The 22,004-nt window shown below is 33.7% G+C and overlaps 1 protein-coding gene across 4 annotated transcripts in view; it reads right to left on the minus strand.

Annotated features, from left to right (window-relative positions):
* CCSER1 (coiled-coil serine rich protein 1) overlaps nucleotides 1-22,004 on the minus strand; it is a 1,274,715-nt gene that overhangs the window by 758,999 nt on the left and 493,712 nt on the right. For all 4 annotated transcript variants that reach the window (XM_019464289.2, XM_019464296.2, XM_019464304.2 and 1 more), the window contains exon 7: nucleotides 9,976-10,053. In XM_019464289.2, the coding sequence (XP_019319834.1) occupies nucleotides 9,976-10,053 (78 nt within the window). The remainder of the gene's footprint in view (nucleotides 1-9,975; nucleotides 10,054-22,004) is intronic.

The following is a 22,004-nucleotide window of genomic DNA, read 5'->3' on the forward strand; positions in this document are numbered from 1 at the left end:
CCAGAAATATCTTCGCATGTTCTGCACCTGAATTCTATCCTGCCATGTTCTGTACCTATACTCTAAATTCAGACTTTTTCCTATAAAATTCCTACACTTGCAAGTTATGAAATACAATCCAAATCTATGTATCTTGTAGTTTTCTGAAGTTCTGTTTAACTCAACGGTATAGAAAGTGGATCTCTGAATTCAATTATCCAAGATCACCTTTAACAGATGCTCAGTAGATCTTGTCCACTAAGTACATCAAAGGGATTCTTTGACTAGAGTAAGCAGAGTAAAGCCCAATGCTCTGAAAGAAGGCATTAACAACAACAACAACAACAAAAGTCTTACATCAGTACAACTTGGAGAACTCAAAAAATCTAAGGCACCAATAACTCAGTGAGATTTAAATTAAAGAAATAAAATGGATGTGTGAGCTGGAGATGGAGTGGGACGTATGTCATGGATTTTAGCATGTATTAATGTTGACAAGTTCTGTATCTTGTACATGACTTCCTGAAATCATCTGGACAGTGTGTGAGCAAGATCTGGACAGCAATATGAAGCTAGTATGCAACATAAAATTATTTGCTTATTTTTTTCCATTAAAATCTTTTTCCCTGAGGTTTAGTATGTCTGAGAGATAATGCGTATCTTTTAACACAAATTAGACAAAATTTGTTTTGGCTTTAATTTATGTAAAAATAATTTTCTTTATCAGAATATAAAATTACCATTTTTCTTACTATTAGAGCATTCATCCTGTATTAGTAATACGGTCTTCAAAAGCCAAATAATAGGTATAATAGTCATTTAAAATGCATCTGGACAGAACTTGAAGGAAAAAAGTTAACACAAAATAATATGTGTACAGTATATTTATATAATATAATGTAGAGAGTATTGTTTGGTAGTTGTTATTTCAATTTAAATTTTACTGTCAGTATTTATAATCAGGAATTCAGTAACTATTTCTCTAACACGATGATTCTTTGATATTCTCAACCATAATATTTTAAGGACTCTAAGTTTATTCAAATATGGAGACAATTGAGTAAAGTTCCCAATTTAATGGAAATTAAAATAGCATTGGAAAATATATTCAAAGAAGTACACTGGTGAATATATTTAAACATTTAAGGAAATCTCCTATTTCCTTCTACATTTCCTCAATCCCAAACTCCTTACACCTGACTGAGAATTTAACAGAGCTGAAAACTGATACATAAAAGACTGTCACACATCATTTTTATTCAGTGTAATTGATTAAAATTGCTATACATTTTTGTCATTCTCCTTCAAGAGATACAGTTTATTTTCCCTTCACTTAAGTCAAGTTGGCCCTGTATGCAAAAAACAGTTAACATAGCAGTCTTTATTCTGTTTATCTGTTATGGGGTGAATTGTGTCTTCTTGAAATTCATATGTTGAACTTCCAATTCCCAGTACCTCAGAACATAACCATATTTGGAGATAAGGTCTTTAAAGAGATGATTAAGTTAAAATGAGGCCATTTGGATGAGACCTAATTCAATACGGCTGCTGTCACTATAAGAAGACAAGGGATACCAAGGAAGTGCATCAACAGAGAAAAGGCCATATGAAAACATAATGAGTGAAGGCCATCTGCAAACCAAGGAGAGAGCCTGACCTAAAACCAACCCTACCAGCACCTTGACATTAAAATCCAGCCTTCAACGACACCCAAAAAACAAATAATTAAAACATCGACAGAAGACATGAACAGACATTTCTCCAAAGGGGACATACAGATGGCCAAGAGACACATGAAAAGATGTTCATCATCACTTACCATCAGGGAAATGCAAATATAAACTACAGTAAACATTATACCTGTCAGAACAGCTAAAATCAATAATATAAGAAACAACAGGAGAGGATGAGGAGAAAAAAGAACACTCTTGCACTGTTGATGGGAGTGCAAATTGGTGCAGCCACTGTGGAAAACAGTATGGAGGTCTTCAAGAAGTTAAAAACAGAATTACCTTATGATCCAGCAATTACATTATTGGGTATTTTCCTAAAGAATACAAAAGCACTAATTCAAAGGAATACATGCACCCCTATGATTATAGCAGCATTATATACAACAGCCATGATATGGAAGTGGCCCAAGTGTCTATGTATACATATATATATGTGTATATAAATATATATATATATATATGTGTGTGTGTGTGTACATATATATGTGTGTATATATATGTATACACATAAATATATGTGTATGTGTATGTGTGTATATATACACATACACATATATATACACACATACACATATTACTCAGCCATAAAAAAAGAATGAACTTGCCATTCGCAGTGACATGGATGGACCTAGAGAGCATAATGCTAAGCAAAATAAGCCAGTCAGAGAAAGACAAAAACCATATGATTTCACTGATATATGGAACTTAAGAAACAAAACAAATGAGCAAGAGGGGGAAAAAGAGTGACAAACCAAGAAACATACTCTTAATTATAGATGACAAACTGATGGTTAACAGAGGAGACTTGGGTGGGAGGTTGGGTTAAACAGGTGATGGGTATTAAGGAGTGCACTTGTTGTGATGAGCACCAGGTGATACATGGACGTGCTGAATCACTAAAACCTCACACTATGTTGGCTAACAGAAATTAAAATAAAAACTTACAAAGAAATAAAATTATCACCTTCAGAGCTGTGAGAAAATATATTAAAAATTCTTTTATCCACATAATTGTGGTATTTAGTTATGGCAGCCCTAGCAAACTAATATGCTATCCTTAGAAAGATTCACTTTCAAGGTTGGCCACTGGTTGGCTTCTGAGCACCTGACTGGTAACCAGCACCCCATATTGATATCAAACTTTCCATAATTAATAAGAGTGCCTGTTATATGCCTGAAAGTAACACTGCAAGTCAATTATACTTCAATAATAAAAAAAGTAATAAGAGTGGCTCACTGTGCCTAAGTAACTTATATAAACAATATTGTTAACGCTTAACACCTGATTTCTTTCTAGAAGTCTAGAATTTCTGCTCTAGGTACAGGGTTCCTATGTGAATCTTTGGAGGCTGAATTGCTAGTGGGCTTTATTGGGTAGAACTACCACATACATTGCTGGGAGAAATGTGTGTGTGCTCTTTATGACGACATACTGGATTCTGTGAGTCCTTTTTTTTTTTTTTTAATGTTTATTTTTGAGAGAGAGGGAGAGAGAAAGAGATAGCAAGGGAGGGGCAGAAAGAGAGGGAGAAACAGGATCTGAAGCAGGCTCCAGGCTCTGAGCTGTCAGCACACAGCCCTTTGTGGGGTTTGAATCCACGAACCACGAGATCATGACCTGAGCCAAAGTTGGACGCTTAACTGGCTGAGCCACCCAGGTGCCCCTGAATTCTGAGTCCTTCTAATAAACATCTGAATGCTGGGGTAGCTTCAGGGACCACTGACACACCATGTGACTGCTTAACCAAAAGAAAGATGTGGAGGTAAAGCGGTATGTATCTTTGTCTTTTCCATAATTGGCCTGGCAGCTTCCACTTCTTAGAACATTCACTATGGGGGAAGTCAGCTTTCATGTAATCTAACTAATCTAAAATATTGTGGGGAAATGCTGTGAGAAAACTCAAGTTAATCCATAAGGAGTCATCTTGGGTATCTACTCCACTTGAGCCTTCAGATAACTCCATTATCCACTTACTTCTTACTGTACCCACTTGTAAAACCTCAAATAAGAACTGTCTAGGTAAGTTTAGTCAACCCGGAAAATCATAAACAGCAATAAGAAATTATTATTTTAGGCTGCCAACTTTTGAATGGTTTATTACACAGAAATAGATAACTAAAAATAAAGAGAAAGAAAGAAAGAAAGAAAGAAAGAAAGAAAGAAAGAAAGAAAGAAAATAAATCATTTTAAGTTATCAAAAATAATGGCTTAAAACATGCACATTAATAATAGGTCTCTTAAAATTTATTACCATTAGGAAAACATTTGGTGCTATTTTTTGTATTTAAAATTATTACTATATCATAAGCACATTCCTTAAATATATAATCACAGCGTGATTTTGTCTTCAAAATTTATCAGCTATCCTTTGGAAAAAAAGTTTTTTTTCCTGCTTATTTCTTCCACTAAACATCAAGGAATCATATTTCTGTCCCACAACTATTGATCTTAGAATCTACCTCAAATTATAAGTCTAGCTTTACTTGTATGGTTTTCAGTTATCTGGAAGAAAAATAAAGATTACTAGAAATTAGTATTCCCTAAAAGATAGAATATTAGCCACGGTAAAAGTGACATTGTTTGCCATCTCTTATTTAATCCATCTGCCTTACTACTAAGGCAGTTACTAACATAATTAAACCAAAACAATAAACAAATAAGATTTCATTAATCTTTACATTATGATATCTACTTATTTGAAACATCAGAAAAAGCAAAATAAATAAACTAGAGTGATGTAGAGAAAATAGAATCAGGGATAATATTTGACATTGATCTTTTTTGATATCTATACCATTAAATCCTGCAGATTCACATTTAAAACATGTCCAAAATCCCACCAGTGCTTATTACCCTCTCAACTTTTACTCCAGTTTAAGCTGCCATCATCTCTCACCTACAGGGGCGTTGACGTCCTTCTACCGTGTCTCCAAAGTCAAAGTAATAGTTTTAAAATAAAGTCTAACTCTGCCATTCCTTTTTTTGCAAACACTTTAATGGTATCCCATCTCATGTAAAGCAAGACCTTGAGTCTTTACTGTAGCCTACAAGGCCTTTCATGATCTGGTTTCTCTCTGACTTGATCCCTTACTATTTGCCCCCTCAGTCACTCTGCTCCAACCACATGGCCCTCTTATTGATCCTGAAAAGGCCAAGAGTTCCACTGCATAGCTTTTGCATTGTTCTCAAGCCTCTTCCCATAGACAAGTGGTACTCCCTTTCTTCCTTACGGTCTCTGCTAAAATATTCCCGAATCAGAATGGCCTTCTTGGACCATTCATTTTGAAACAGTATCATACTTTAGAGTTACTTTCTATTCTCCAAACCCTGCTTTATTCTTCATCATAGTATTTAACATCCCTATCTGACACATTATATATTTATTTTTTTATTGTCTATCCCTCCTCACTAGAACCCAAATACCATGAAAGCAGGAATTTAGTCTGTGTTATCTGCATTGAAATACCAGTGCCTACAATATTATCAAGCACAACTCAGTAAATTGATTCACTAATGAAGGAAGGAAGGAAGGAAGGAAGGAAGGAAGGAAGGAAGGAAGGAAGGAATCCATGACACAATAAAAAAAAAATTAGCAGAAATTCAGAATATACCATTTGGGGCTATTTTTGGGACATGAAAAAAAAGTAATTTCCAGCAATAAGAGAGGCCATTATACTCACTCAATGAGAAACAACAGCAATAAACACACACAATCCCAAATATGCAAGATATACAACAGATGACGTTGGGAAGGTCATGCCACTATCTGACTCCTCCTTCCTGGAGTCTCCAAATGTGTTCTTTTCCATTATGTTATCAGACAAAATAAACTGGCCTACTTGGTATACTGACAAAGAGTAAAACATCAACAGTACTTTGTTTGCAATGTGTCTTTTTTCCAGTATCCAATGTGATGAACAATGTTCCTTCAGCAGAGTTTGCATTTAGGAGGTTACCAGGTTACCTCTTGTGGTGGTTTGGGAAATTAAAGAAAATACACTACAGTGCATTCCCGATTAAAAAAAAAAAAAAGATACCATATATCTTTATGGTTACAGAACCACTAATTATGTATTTCTTTTTTCCAAGTAATGTGTTATTATATTTAACATTTTTCCCTTAAGACAGATTATTGTATTTACTCCTTCTCCCTCATAATTAATGATCATTTCCATTAATTATTTTTCATATAAGGAATCTGATATATGAGTTTATCTGAATACTCAAGGGTAGAAAATAAATAGCATGACTTCTAGAAATGAATATTAAATACTATTCTTCAGCAAAGTAAAGAATTTATGTTCAAAGCACGTTACTACTCTCAGATTTGGAAATAAAGGACAAGAGATTAAGTGGAAATAATTCTGCTTCATGTTATTTATAAAATACAGAACCTCTTGCCTTAAACTTAGAAATATTTGTTCTACAAAACATAATAGTTAATATATATACTTCATACTATGCATTATTTGAAACACTTTCTATTTATTAACTTGTTGAATGTTATAAAAATGCAATGAAGAAAAATTTGTTGTTGTTCCCACTTGGTAGATGGGAAAATCAAGACACCAGGTAACAGGCTCAAGGTCATATAGTTAGAAAGTATCGGAACTGAGATCTGATCCCAGGTAATTTCCTAACTAGACTAAGATTGCCTCTAATGTTCTCAACTCTCCTTTTCTGCTCTCTTAAAAATAAACATTGCTTTTAAAGTAGAAATCAATGATCATTATAGAAACTGTAGACAAACAAATTTAAAGAATAATTCATCCAAATAGTTGATAAGTGTATTTTCTGGGACTATTTTTTTTTTCTACACACTATTTATATAAGTGAGAAAAAACTATGTTTATTACTACATGTTACTAAATCCTGAGTTTAGGCTCTAAAGTCAAGGGGAGTTAGCATCATTTCTTCTCCGAATATCCCAGCACTGCATGACAAGATTAATTTTTTAAGACATTAATTTATTTCTGTAATTCCATCTCTCTGACTTTTGGTTCAATAATGTGGCTCTATGTTTCTCAAAGTAAGGTCTGTGTGAGGTAAGAAAAATCTTCAGACAGTTCAGACAATTACTTTCCTCAATTCTGTTTCTAAAAAGTACATTGAGAAGATTTAGGCCCTGGCTGATTAAACAAAAGAGGAAAATCCCCAAGGGAAATTTGAAAAAAAAAAAAAGGGAAATTCTCTAGTCTAGACTAAATGGTGATTTCTGAGGATGAAAGGAATCTAAGAATTTTGGATTTCACAAGGAGAGGAGACTCGGGAAATATACCAGCACCACTCTGGGTCAGCTCCTGGAGAAGGTGGCTGGGCCTTAGAGAGGGTGGCTGTATTGTATGTTCTAGGCATTGGATATCCAATCTCATTAGACACTTCAGGAACCCAAGTATCACAGAAAAGCATCACTTAATGGGCCAAGAATGGCAATGAGTAAACTGTGTTTATATTTGGATTTTGAAGATTGAAGAATGGAGGGTATTCTTTAATGCCTTTGTGCATTCTTGAAGCAGAGTGTAAAGAAAAATAGAGTTGAATTCATTTCTAGCCATTGAATTTATCACAGGGTAAGAATAAAGGCACACAGGAGGATAATACCTTTTGCTAAAATATCTAATTAAAGAAAAGATGCTTTTCTTTTGGAGAAAAAAGGAACTAAAATCTAGCGATCACACTTCATTAGAGTATAAATAAATTTTTAAATACGGAATAAGTGTGGTTGACAAAAGAAACATGGCCCATAATAAAGTGTACTCTTATGGAGGGGTCACTAGCAGTGAGCCAGCTTCAGCTTCAAGACTGTTAGTTCTGGGAATGGACTGAGGCTGCTAATAACTGTGTACTTACAAATAAATTAAAAGGATCATCTTATGAAAGAACAGTATTGTTTTCCGACCCCAAGGCATTCGGTGTGGAATATCTATCTGAGCCAAGAAAGGAGGTAGGGTAGATTGGAAGTAATTAGATGGTTGAGAGAAATCAAGAATGGCAGATGAAAAAAGGTAGAATAGGCTGGAATGGACATATCAAAGTTAATGTCAACTTGGTTCAATGTTATTCTATAAAAAGAAACATAAACATTGTAATTTACAGTTAAGCAGCCTATTCTCTCTCTCTGTCTCTCTTTTCTCAAATCACACTCTCAGATGAGTGATCTTGAAATTTTATAATTCTATTATGGTTATTTGATAAAATATTATTCCCACCCATGCAAAATTAGTTATACCTTGACCCTTCCATAATGATGCTGTGGTAGGTAACAGACGGCTTGTGTATGTAACCCTGAATGCTTTATTAAAAACAAAAACAAAAACAAAAACAAAACAAAACCAGATATTATACATTTACCTATTGTTTTCAAATGTATACCCATAATAGTTGTCTGCACAATCATGTAAACCTGGAATCCTAGAAATATCTCAGCATCAAGAGTGTGACTGGGAAGTCTATGAGTTTACTGTAGTGTACATAGAGAATTGTGCATATCATACATCTTTTTCTATGAAGGGATTCTCTCAAATGCTTTCATGCCCAGACAGGACTACAATAGGGAATGATGAGAACAGTGGTGAATAAGCAAATGCAGGAGCTTTATTTCATAATTTCAAACTCTAATTTTAGACACTTTTAAATATTAGAGGATGTTTTTTATATATGATGAAATAATACATATAATATTCCTTTCACAAAAGAAGTAAATTAAGAGGCACTATAACTACATTGGCTACCAAAAGCTAATATTATATATTATAAGCACTTAGAAGTTTTAATTGCTTATAAAACCACTTACACGCATTAACATGGGAACACTATTGATCTCTTAGAAGCAGTCGAGAAACTAACTAAAATAATTATATTTATATTAGCTTTGTGTCAGCACATTTTGGAATATATCTGGCCTTTTCTTTTACCTCCATTAAAAAATACATTAATTTTCAAGGAGTATAGTCATTATCAATATATTAAAAAGAGAAAATGGTTTCTAGTAATGCTTTGAGAATTCAATTAAAATCTTGTTAAAGATATGATTCTTCCGTAAATTTGTCCCATATGCCATAAGATGGAAACATTAAGTAACACTAAACTTTGAAGTGTTAGCATTTTCTTCTTTGTCATAGAATAATAAAGATTTCTCAATAAACAATGTAATCAGAATACTAAACAGTATTTAACCATTCTCTGATATAAAACCTTTTAATTATTATTGCCCATCATTAAGATACAAAGCATCTATAATTAGAAAGCTAAAAACACGCAATGAAATTCATAGCTTTCTATTATTTTCATTTTAACAATACAGCAAATACTTAGTGTATGGAAATCAATGGCAGCCACTGTACTAGGTATAAGCAATATGAAGTTGAGTAAGTTATACTTTTCACATGAAAAAGAAAAAAAACACAATAACATTTTATGATAAAATCCAAAAATCATGAAAATCATAACACATCCCAAAATGTACATCTACCAGTCTTTAAACCAAATTAAACTGAAACTATTGCATGTAAGTGTAAAATCCCAACCTTCCGAGTGTTTTTTGCCATGATCTTAAGGATTGTCTTTCTTTATAACAATTTTGATGAAATTCAAACACCCTTGAAACAAACAAAATAGCTGATCTGCAAGCTTTGGTTTAAAGAGATACATCAAATCTTAAACAGCAAAACGAGAAAATGATGTCTCACTTATAATGCATATAGTCTCCCAAACTGAAGAATTCTACTAACCATACTGCTTAAAATATACATATTTTACATATTTACATATTTACTTAAATATTTTTAAAATATAATGTGTTCAGAGGAATGATTCCATATTTCAGTTTTTGATTTTGTTCATTTTTATTTGTAAAAATTGCATATTTCATTAATTATGACCTAGAGTCATCAATGAAAATTTAAACAGCAAATGAAAATTTAACTACTCAATGAGGGCGAAAGAATTCATTCTAAATTTATTGCTTAAATTAAGATATGCAAAAGATTTGAAACCTCTAATTCATGTGACATCAAACTATTATAAAGAAATCCCTATTTGTTACATGCAAAGCAAATGATGTGTTCTATAAAGTATGAACTTTTACTCCAAATCTTGACTTTCCTTTACCAACCAAAATGACAACAGAACAAAAACAAAGATTTTACCATTTGAAATTAGATCATTATATTAAAGCAGTTCACCTTATCTAAACCATGAACTATTTTATTATACTAAAAATATCATAATTTTTTAAATTAATTAATTATTTATTTATTTTACCTTGAAAGGCAAGGGCTCTTCAGTAAGAGGACTAACAGGAAGTGAAGCTGTGCTACTTGCTGGGCTCATATCGGCACTCTGCAAGGAAAACACAATTTAATCAAAAAGATACATTTTAGAGGGACCTCTGGGTGGCTCAGTCATTTGAAGACCCTGACTCTTACTTTCCGCTCAGGTCATGATCTCATGGTTTGTGAGATCCACCCCCCACATCTGGCTCTGAGCTGACAGCTGGGGAGCCTGCTTGGGATTCTCTCTCTCTCCCTCCCTGGTTCATGGAACACGCTCAAGCAGTGCACGCTCTCTCAAAATAAATAAACAACATTAAATAAAGATGCATTTGGGTAGTTATTTTTGTTATTTCTAATTTAAAATAAAATCCCTCCTCATAGAAAAAAATAAATTACATATGGGCGTAGAAAAATCTGAATGATTATTATATATTGAATCATTCCTCATTTAATAATAGTTATCTGAAAAAATTAGTCTAATTATGACTTCTTAATGTACATTCCAAGAGAATTTTATTAAATACAATGATCATCTTTTGTGCTAGGGCAGTATTTGAAAGTATATTTGCTTACTTTAGATTTTTACCTTTTTTTGAAAGTTACACTATATCTGTGATGATTTACTATGTTGCTATTTGATGTCTTCCAGGATGATTTTCAAATGTTATTTTTAAAAGTATTTTCATTTTGGGGCACCTGGGTGGCTCAGTCGGTTGTGTCCGACTTCGGCTCAGGTCATGATCTCGCAGTTTGTGAGTTCAAGCCCCACGTTGGGCTCTATGCTGACAGCTCAGAGCCTGGAGCCTGCTTCGGATTCTGTGTCTCCCTCACTCTCAGCCCCTCCCCCACTTGTGCTCTGCCTCCCTCTGTCTCTCAAAAATGAATAAATGTAAACGAAAATAAAAAAAAATAAAAGTATTTTCACTTTTATTTAATGAAGATTTAAATAATTGTATCCAGTTTTTATTCATTATGAAAACGGTATCTGTCATCAAGCTGCAAAGCAAAATCAAGAAGTATTACATTTTTAAATTCCCATATTCATAGCCCCTGAAATTTTACAATCTTTCTTATATACTGCTAAACAAACAAACAAACAAACAAACAAACAAACAAACAAAGTGTTTGAATAAAGGATTTATGCAAAAAGAGAATTATTGGAATGTTGATAATGTTGTTCTTTTAGTCCTGTAAAAATGTAATCAATTAACATTTCTTAAATAAGAAGAAATGTTTTTAGCCCCCCCCCCCAAGCTTATCACTATTTTTTCTAATAAAAGAATGAAAAAATACTGATAATAGGGAGCAACAGAAGTTATGTTACTATACCCTTAACTCACTCTCTCAGGGTAATTATTCCATTTAAGTAGATAAGCAAATAAAACACTGAAAAGAATGCACAGCAACATTTTCCAGCTTGGTTACCAACTGTGCATGCACTCAAATACAGAACATTTTGTAGTAAAGATTAAAGCAAAAGAACAGATTAATTTTGATTGTGATACAGGAATAAGCATACAAGTTTGGCTGACTTAAGTTCCAGAAAAGAACATGTTCAAAGACAAGATGCTGCAACTATTACAATTCTTAGAGTCTCTTTCCACTCATGAGATCATTTTCAATTCATATGATTCAGGTGTACCATAAATTGGATACATTTAAAATATCCTTCAAGTGGTATTATTTCTGACTCTAGTTCAGCAGCAATGTGTAAGAACTATAAACATAGGAACCAAGATACTCAGTATAATTTTTATACACCATGTACTGCACCTACTTCAGAAATTGATGTAAGACTGCACATTGACCTAAAATGTCTAACAGAGGATATTAGGTAAAAACCTGAACAATAATCTATTGAAGGAAGCAGGAAAATATATACACTAGATAACTGAAGTGAATTGACTACTGACTTAATTTCTAAATTTATTCAGAGCTTCTTGTCCATTATTTGATCAAAATCAGGGAATATTCTGAAATGCTGACTTTCACTATCTGATTATATGATGTAATGGAGAAACAAAGGCTTTCTTAGGAATGAATTTACTGCAGGATTCTACATTAAAAAAAAAAAAAAGAAACTTTTTTTTTTCCCCCGCACTAGAAAAAACAAGACTTGTGAACTGTTTCTCTCATTAGATTTCTCATGAGAAATTAATCAAGTAATAGAACACAGGTCATATACAGTTGAATTATCTGGTATTTCCCTGAACTATTGATACTCTGCAAAGCATATTAAAGTATCACGCCCTTAAAAACTCATATATTCAAAAGACAGAAGATGACATTCAGTTGTGAAAATTTAAACGCGTGTTATCACATTTTTGCAGATGGAAGATTTTTGAACTTCCATAAGAACATATGCCAAAATCAAGCTTTATGGTTAACTTCTTTTTGGGTTGAGGTCTCCAACAACTTCCCAGAAATAAAATGTGTCATTCTAAGCACTGTTGGAAAGCAGACTTCAAAATCTGCGTCATCTAACCTTGATTCTTTGAATGTCATTCTTAGAGAAAACTGTGTTCCTGCTTTAACTTTCAAATCCATCTTATAGTATGACACTTTAATTCTATTGCTCTTAGGGAATCTTGAGAAAAATGTTTTAAAAATACAAATCAATCTTATATAACATCTGCCATACTGCACTTAATTGTCAAGTGACCTGTAATTTAGATGCCATTCCAATTTGCTTATACTTTTAGATACTGTATCGGATATTATGGTATAAACCCTACAGATATAAATCTTATCCATACTCCATACTTTAATTAATTTACTCCTTCATTTAATAATAGCAATACCAATGCAATTGCATATCTAAATACAAATTAACAAAGTATTTCCTAAGTTACTTTGAAGTTTTTAAAAGCTAACACTATATGTTCATTCACAATTTTCTTCATAAAATATTTTGTTAGAATGATGGCTTCATCTGCTATTGATATATTTCAGAGCCTTTGGAAATGGCTGGTTCTCAATAATGTGAAAGTGACTATTTTTGGAATACAGAAGAATTATTCTGTAAAATAAACAAATCATCCCAACAACAACAACAACAACAACAACAACAACAACAACAACAACGTCTCCTAATTCTCATTTAACACACTTTGGCTTTCCGACCCAGTACAGAATGCACAAGATGTTCTTGATATAAGACATCTATCCTAATTCTAACAAGTGTCCTAAAACCCTGATTTTCTGGTTCTAAGTCCAATAGATACTTGCTTCTTTCCAACACTAGGGTGATTAAATAATATGAACTTAATATTTTTCCTGTACTCAAAATGTTTTGCCCACCCCAATTGGTAGACCTCCCTCACCCTTCTATTTCTACTGCATATATGCTAAGTTCTTTTTTTTTATTTTTCTCCAAATTGGGCTTAATGTTTAGTGTGACCTATAAGTTTAATAATAAAATCTAGACAAGACCTGTGAGACTATCAAAAATATTCTAGTGAATATCACCCTCTTCTCATGCATATTGTTCTCCAGAATTCTTTCTACTCATCTTGGTTTGAAGAAACTACTCACTTTGCTGTTGCTGTTTCCATTATATAAATCTCCTAACTTCACAAACTACCTCATCCCTCACCTCCAATTCATCTTTTTCTTTAAATCAACTTTACTGAAGTATAACATACCTATACTAAAATGCAACTTTTAAATGTGGTTATGTGACTTTTTGACAAATGTATACTAACAAAATCAAGATCTAGAACATTTTCATCACCTCAAACTGTTCCCTCATGCTCCTTTGCATTCAAATGGCACCCCGTTTCCAGGTCCTGGGCAACACTGATATGTTGTATCTCTATAGGTTAGTTTTGCCTTCCTCAGAATGTCACATAAATGGAAATGTACTTTATGAACTCTTTTACACCCAGTTCCTCTCATTCAGCAAAATGATTTTGAAATGCATCCTGTCATGCTGTTGCATGTTTCAGGATCCATCCTTTTAAACGTCAGGTAGTATTTAAGGGCAAACCACAATTTGTCTATTCAATCACCTGTTGGTACAGTTTGAGTTGTCTCCAGGCTGGAACTATTAGCCATGTTGAACATTTGTGTGTGCGTGTGTATGTGTATCTATCTATCTAATTTTTTAACGTTTATTTATTTTTGAGACAGAGAGAGACAGAGCATGAACAGGGGAGGGGCAGAGAGAGAGGGAGACACAGAATCTGAAACAGGCTCCAGGCTCTGAGCTGTCAGCACAGAGCCCGATGCAGGGCTCGAACTCATGGACCGCGAGATCATGACCTGAGCCGAAGTCGGACGCTTAACCGACCGAGCCACCCAGGCGCCCCTATCTATCTATCTATCTATCTATCTATCTATCTATCTATCTATCTATCTATCTTTTTGTGGTCATACATTTTCACTTTTCTTGGATACATACCTAACAGTGAAATTGCCTGGGTCCTGTGGTAAATTTATATCCATTATTAGGCCAATTTCATAACAAATTGACAAATCTTCTCTAAAGGGGTTATAAAACATTGCACTTCAATTTGCACTGTATCTCACTAATATTGGTAGTATTAGTCTTTTTTTTTTTTAACTTTAGCCATTCAAGGGATGTTTAATGGTAGCTCACTGTGGTTTTAACTTTCATTTCCATAGATAACTAATGATTTTGAACATCTTTCATGTGTTTGTTGACCATTAGTATATCTTGTTTTGTGAAGAGTCTGTTAAACTATTTCATCTATTTTTATTTTTGAGTGGGTTATTTGGATATAAATTATTTGTTGTATATGTGTATTATAAATATTTTCACACAGTTTCTGGCTTATTTCTTTGTTTTCTTAATACTGTCTTCAAAAGAACCAACGATTTCCATCTTATTTGTCTTTTTGTTTGTTTTGTTATCGTTTATACTTTTGGTGATTCACCTGAGAAACCTTGTTCAACTTCAAGTCCACAAATATATATATTTTTTTACTTATGTTTCCGGCTACTAAACTTTCAGTTCAAACATCATGGCCAAAAAACAGCATAGTTAGTATTCTAATCTTTGAAAATGCTTTTGCAATTTCTTGTTGTACTAGAAACATCAAATAACATTAATACTTGTACACAATCTAGCAAAATACTTTCACAAAACTTAATTTGTATTTAGCAAGTTACCTCAAGCATTTAGCCAATTCACTCATTTGGTGGGAATCTGACAGTTAACAGTAGCTTCACATAGTTTAATTACAATAAGCAAAAACGTGGAGATATTATCTGCTTGTGGGTTTGTGGAGGGAAGAGAAGAAATCTTTGCTAACATACCGAAAATTTTAAATTAATACATGAGACTCTCATCAGAATTGGCGATTATGGAACTTCCTGGGCAGAGGAACTGGAGAAGGAGAGAGAAGTAAAGTTTTAGGTGGGAAGGATAATAGAAATGGCAAGAAAAGCAATGTGTCTATCATCTCGGAGACTGATGAGTTGACTCATCCTTGAGGAAAAAAGAGGGTGCAAGTAGAAATGGAAAAAGCTATTTTAAATAAAATTCTAAGCGGTAAGATGAGCAATATGACCTTCTTGTTCAAATTTCTCAATGGAATAAAAAATGATTTAAGCATCTAGAGAAGTTCTGCAAATACCATGCCTCTGTGGCATATTAAGAGCTGCGACATAAGAGGAAAACAATGGCAGGAGGCTGACTAGAACTTTCCTTGGGTCCTATGAGATGACTCTTAAATATACATATGAATTATCAAGGATAACTTACAAAAAGGCCAGAAGTAGCAAATTTCAGACTCAATGCAATTTTCAGACTCCAGTATCTGGTACCAGCTCTGACTAACAATCTAGTATCTACACTGACTATCAACACTGATGCCAGAATTACTTGAGATTATTGCTGATGGAAAAAATAAACGTACAAAAATAAGTATACAAAATATAAGTAGGGGTGCCTGGGTGGCTCAGATGGTTGAGCATATGCCTCTTGATTTCGGCTCAGGTTATGATCTCACAGTTCGTGAGACTGAGCCCTGCTTTGGGCTCTGTGCTGACAGTGCAGAACCTGCTCCAGATTCTCTCCCTCACACTCTCTCTGTTCCTCTCCCGTTCTCACACACACACACACACACACACACACACACACTCTCTCTCTCTCAAAAATAAATTAAAAAAAACCTTTAAAACAGCAACAACAACAAAAAACAAAATAGAAGTATATTAAAACAGTATTTCTATTTTAAAAAATCCAGAAAATGAACAGTAGGGTTTACAAATTATAGCAGGTGTTCTTACCCAAATAATTAAAGAAACATATTGTTGCAATAATAACGACTTTCTCCCAGGTTAAATTTCAGACCACAATTTAGGGGAATGGTATATTATCTGTTACTATAAACAGTGCTTAAAATGTTTGGCTAGAAAATCTAATCACTCTCAACTGACACTGCTGAACTGTTAATGACCAAAGTGCATAGTTGAAGGCTTTAACTCAATATACTGTCACTAAAGAAATGGAGAGATTAAAGGATAAGAGACATCATTCATTAATACTTATTAAACCAGAAAAGAATGTTGATACTTTGAATGTCACATCTTCTTTAAGCTTCTACTATTTTATTACTTAAAAAATGAACTCACTGAAATAGCCTTGAAAAACAGTACTCTGTTCTTCCTTTTGACATGAAGTAATGAACTCTCAGCTCATTCAGAAATGATCTATACTTGATAGTATAGATGGCTATATAATTGTCAAGTCAGCCATTTATATAATAACATAAAAATTAAAATTAAAATTCAGGGTTGCCTGGGTGGCTCAGTTACACATCCAACACTTGGTTTTGGCTCAGGTCATGATCTTGAAGTTTGTGGGTTTGAGCCCTGTGTCAGGCTCCGTGCTGATGGTATGGAGCTTGCTTGGGTTTCTCTTCTCTCTGTCTCTGCCCCTCCCTGCTAGCTCTCTCTCTCTCAAAATAAATATATAAATTTTATAATTTTCAAAAATTAAATTAAATTAAATTAAATTAAATTAAATTAAATTAAATTAAAATTCAATTTTGGGGGGCGCCTGGGTGGCTCAGTCGGTTGAGTGTCTGACTTCAGCTCAGGTCATGGTCTTGCGGTCTGTGGGTTTGAGCCCCGTGTCAGGCTCTGTGCTGACACCTCGGAGCCTGGGGCCTGCCTCAGATTTTGTGTCTCCCTCTCTCTCTGCACCCCCCCCCCCCACTCATACTCTGTCTCTCTCTGTCAAAAATAAATATTTAAAAAATTAAAAAATAAATAAATAAAATTCAATTTTGGAATTTTTTTCATCAATTCACATATTAGGGTTTTTTTAACTTAAAACATTTTTTTAATGTTTATTTATTTTTGAGAGAGAGAGAGACAGAGCATGATCAGGGGAGGTGCAGAGAGAGAGGCAGACACAGAATCTGAAGCAGGCTCCAGGCTCTGAGCTGTCAGCTCAAGTGGGGCTCAAACTCACAAACCGTGAAATCATGACCTGAGCCGAAGTCGGACCCTTAACCACTGAGCAACCCAGGCACCCTGGGAGTTATTTTTTTTTTAATGCATTTTACTTTATTGTTTTTTAAGTAATGTTTACACACAGTGTGGGATTCAATCTTACAACCCTAAGATTAGGAGTCACATGCTCTACCTACCGAGCCAGCCAAGCATGCAGGGAGTTACTTTTTTATCCATGAAAATGAGTAATTTTTCACAAGTATTGATAATGTTTTTTATATAAGTCATATTGTATTTTCCCATATTGTATTTTGATACTGGAGAAAAATGTGCTAATTTTATTAAATAAAATATTCTTTGTTAATGCCCAGTGTTTAGACATTAGTTTCTTCTAATAAAAGGAACCATGGCTCCTTGGAGAAGATTCCTGGGATGGGGCAAAGGATGTACTAGATACTTCTACACCATCTTGTTGTTCCAGAAAGTAAGGAAATGCTTACAAGATAAAAGGATGGGGCATGTCAAAGAGACAATGTGAAAGAGCTCCCAATTGCCAAAGCTGGAACCACTGGAGAAACAAATAAATAACATAGTATTGGAGTATAGCTCAAAGGATACAACAAAATTTAAAAAAATCATGAATTCATATATAAATAAGGAGCTGAATGAATAAATAACTGGGGAAAAAAGCCAAATCTCTCTTACAAAAGAACTTCAAATAATTTATGCAGACACTCCGTTTCTTTGAGATGTGGAACTTAATAGTCCACTGCACATCCAACCCCCAGGCTGTGTTTAGTGAGTTAATTCCAAAGAGTATGAAAAGGGGAAAGGTAACTTTATGGTGGAGAAACCCAGCAAACATTACTTCATTCTAGTGATCAAGGTTAACACCATGTAGATAACATGACATAATACGATAAGAGGGGTACTTCACCCCTGTGGTCTTTCTCCTCAAAACCAATTACCTCAGTCTAATTATGAGAAAAAAAAATCAGACAAACCAAAATTGAAGGTTATTCTGCAGAAAACCTAACCAAAGTCAAGGTCCTAAAGGACAAGGAAAGTCTGAAACTATTGCAGATCATGTCATTACGGAGACATGATGATTAAATATATTGTGGTATACTGGATACAATCCTGTAATAGCAAAAAGGATATTAGAGAAAACTGGTAACATCTGAATAAATTGTTAATTTTAGTTAACAGTAATGTACCCATATTGGTTGTTGGTTGTGACAAATGTACTCTGCTCAGGTAGGAAGATAACAATAGGGGAAACTTAATGAGGGGTAAATGGTGTTCTCCGTACTACCTCTGCAACCTTTCTGTAAATACAAAACTTTTAAAATAAAAAAAAAAATATTTAAATTATTCTTCATTAGCAATATAAGCAGGATTTTTAGGCTTATAATACATGACTGTCATTGTACTCACAGCTTCTAAGCTTTCATTAGAGCTTTTATCACTTTTATAAAAATGAATTTTGACAGACTATTTTTTGGGGATGAGTAACAGCTCCACCAAAGAATCTTTAATTTTCTATGAAGATCTCAATGAAAAGCTGACGTTAAATTGTTTTTCATGTTTTCATGTTCCCTAAGGAATGTTGAAGGAAAGCTTCAGCCATATAAAATGATCTATTTGTTTGGGTACTCTTAAGGTGCTTGGTAGAGTGAGTTTGCATTATTAATATTTACTGAAGGCCATAATTCTATAGTACAGACCCATTAATTATAACTCCCCTGAAAGAATAATTAATGGATCTGTACTATGAGATTAAAATTTATTTATAAGAATTTCTTGAAGTGAAACATGATCAATTGGGCTCAAATCTGTTGAGTACATAAACAGGTCTGAGTATAAGTGAAATATTTTATTTTTAAGCCATTAGGGTAAATTTCATAAGGTAATTCTCTATCCCTAATAAAATTAAATGTTTACCTAAGAGTGTTAACTCTAATTTGAGCATGCATTCTAATAGTTCTAAAATTATATTAAAATGTGCCATATCAAAACATTTTGTTGTTTTAATAATCAATGATGTTATTACTGATAAAGTCCATAGGATAATTTAGATTTCTATAGTATAAATGGCCTGCTTTTCTTGAGGATATTTTTTCAGATGTGTCAATTTTCTGCGAGGATTGTCATTTATTTGTTCAGCCACCTAATGAGTAGTAAGGGCACATTAGCCTTCCCTGACCTTAGATTTTAATTTTTGTCATGACTCCTCTCACTCTAAGATGTGACTGTCCCAAGGCTTAGTAAGAAAAGGAATGCAGAGTACCTAATTGTGGCACAGAAGGACATTCTTCTGTCCTTCTGTCTCACGAGTGGGTATACTTCTGTACTTGTGCCTCAAGAGTGGGTGTACTCTTGAGAGCTAATTTGTGTCCTTCATCAGGTATGTTCTACAAATGGCAATACACTGACAGTCCCGGGCTCCTCCAATCCAGGTGATGACCACTGAATTTCAGGCACACCTCAGTGAAGAACCAGGTTAGCCAGGGAGAAGTTGATTCCACATACTTCATTCCTTAAGTGTGTATATCCTTTGCTTACTCTTTATCATTTTGGCAGTAAACCAAAATGAGAGCAAGTTAATTGCATTCAATGTCTAAATCAAGAGTAGCTCTTTGTACTTTGGCCAAGCTCAACAACCTTACCAATGTGAGACAAGTCTTTTATTGGTCTTGTTTTCTCCAAATGAAAATGCAAGTTATTTTTTTCTTTATAATATCTTCTTGTAGGTGATATCTGCTGTTTTTGCCTTCTTAGCATCTAATCCATTTTATTATGTTAACAACAACTGAATTTTTCCTTTGGGGAGTGATTTCTCCTAAATTTTTAATCACTTTGTTTTGAGTAGTGCTGATCCAATATCCTTGAAATAGATGTGAGCATATAAGTAAGGCCTAGCCAAATTGTTCTATTGGACACAAAAAGACAAGGCACATGAGCCAAATCATTTAAATGAAATTCAACTATGGGAATTGTGTTGGAATTTTGAGAAAGAGATGCTCTCATTCAGCTAATGCTGCTAAGATCATAGAATGTGTTTCTTCCTAAATTACTAGAAACCACCAAGTGGATGGTATATCCCTAGGAGCAAATCCAACACAGAGCCAATCCCATAAATGGAGAAAAAGCAACTGAGTCCTAAGTACACATCTGACATACTAATAAGTCAGTTCCACATGGCTAAATAGTTTTTACAAAACAGTGTGGCCAACACTTAAGCATCTTTTCTACTATAGGAATAAGCTTACTTATTCACACAGTGCTTACTGTGGTTGGGAAGTTACATGCCATAGAATCTAAAATTTGGAATTGGCTGGCACAAGTGGAGTAGAGAATCAGGACCCTACTTTATTCTTAGCTGGGAAGTTAGCAATGTTTATGTGATAGCAACATAATTTATCAAATTATTTTCTAAATTGGGGGGTCATAGAGTACTTATTTTTAAATTTGGAGATTTATGAGATTTGGTAAAAAATGCCTATATATAAAAATGTGTTTACATTTTTTTAAATTTAGTATGTATATATTTTTTAATTTGCTTTTTACAAGGTGACACATTTACATAATCAAAATTCATATGGTGCAACATCTTTTTCCAGGAAAATATTTTTATTCTACTCCTAGTCCCCAGTCATCCAGAGGCCCTTAATTTTACCAATTTATTGTATAACCTTGTATATATGTTTTATATATGCGTATATTATATATACATAATAGAAACATTACAGTTGACCTTTGAACTTAGGGGTCACACACACATATATACATTACAGTTGGGTGCTGACCCCTGTGTAGTTGAAAATCTGCATATAACTTCTGACTCTACCAAAAACTTAACCTATAGCCTACTGCTGACTAGAAACCTTATGGAATACAGAGTTGATTAATGTATTTTGTCTATGTACTATATAGTGTATTCTTATAATAAAACTAGAAAAAACATGATTAAAAAATCGTAAGGAAACTTACATTTACAATACTGTACAGTAAAAAAAAATCTTTCTGCAAGTGGATCCATGCAATTCAAACCCAAGTTGCTCAAGGGTCAACTGCACGTACACACACACACATGCATAGAGATATACGGTCATTGAGTTTTTTCTTTTATACATATAGAATGACATGTTTTGCATGCTGTTCTTCAACTTGCATTTTTCAAATTACCATGTATTTGTATATAATGAGTACCCTCATTCTTTTACATAGCTGTATATTATTTCAGTTTACGGATCCATCACAGTATAGCTAAACAGTGTTACATTCCCACTCTTTTGCTATTACAAAGACAGCTGAAATTAATTTTATATTATATCCATTTTTATCTATAAAACAATTTTTCAGGTGTAGAATTACAGATCTAAAGGTATACTCAACTGTAATGCTGATTGATATTCCCAAATTGAGTTGTGTGGAGATTCTATCAGCTTACACATCCACCTGAACTTAAGTGTTTTTCCACTCTCTTATTATGTATTCCCTGCTTCCAAAGTCTTTTAGTACAGATCTACAAGGTATATGAAAGCTCCGGTTGAAGTTTACCTTCTTAAAATCTGAGAGATTTTAAAAATC

The sequence above is a fragment of the Panthera pardus genome, unplaced genomic scaffold (genome assembly GCF_024362965.1).
Source record: "Panthera pardus isolate Hobbes unplaced genomic scaffold, ASM2436296v1 HiC_scaffold_13, whole genome shotgun sequence".
Classification (NCBI taxonomy): Eukaryota; Metazoa; Chordata; class Mammalia; order Carnivora; family Felidae; genus Panthera; species Panthera pardus.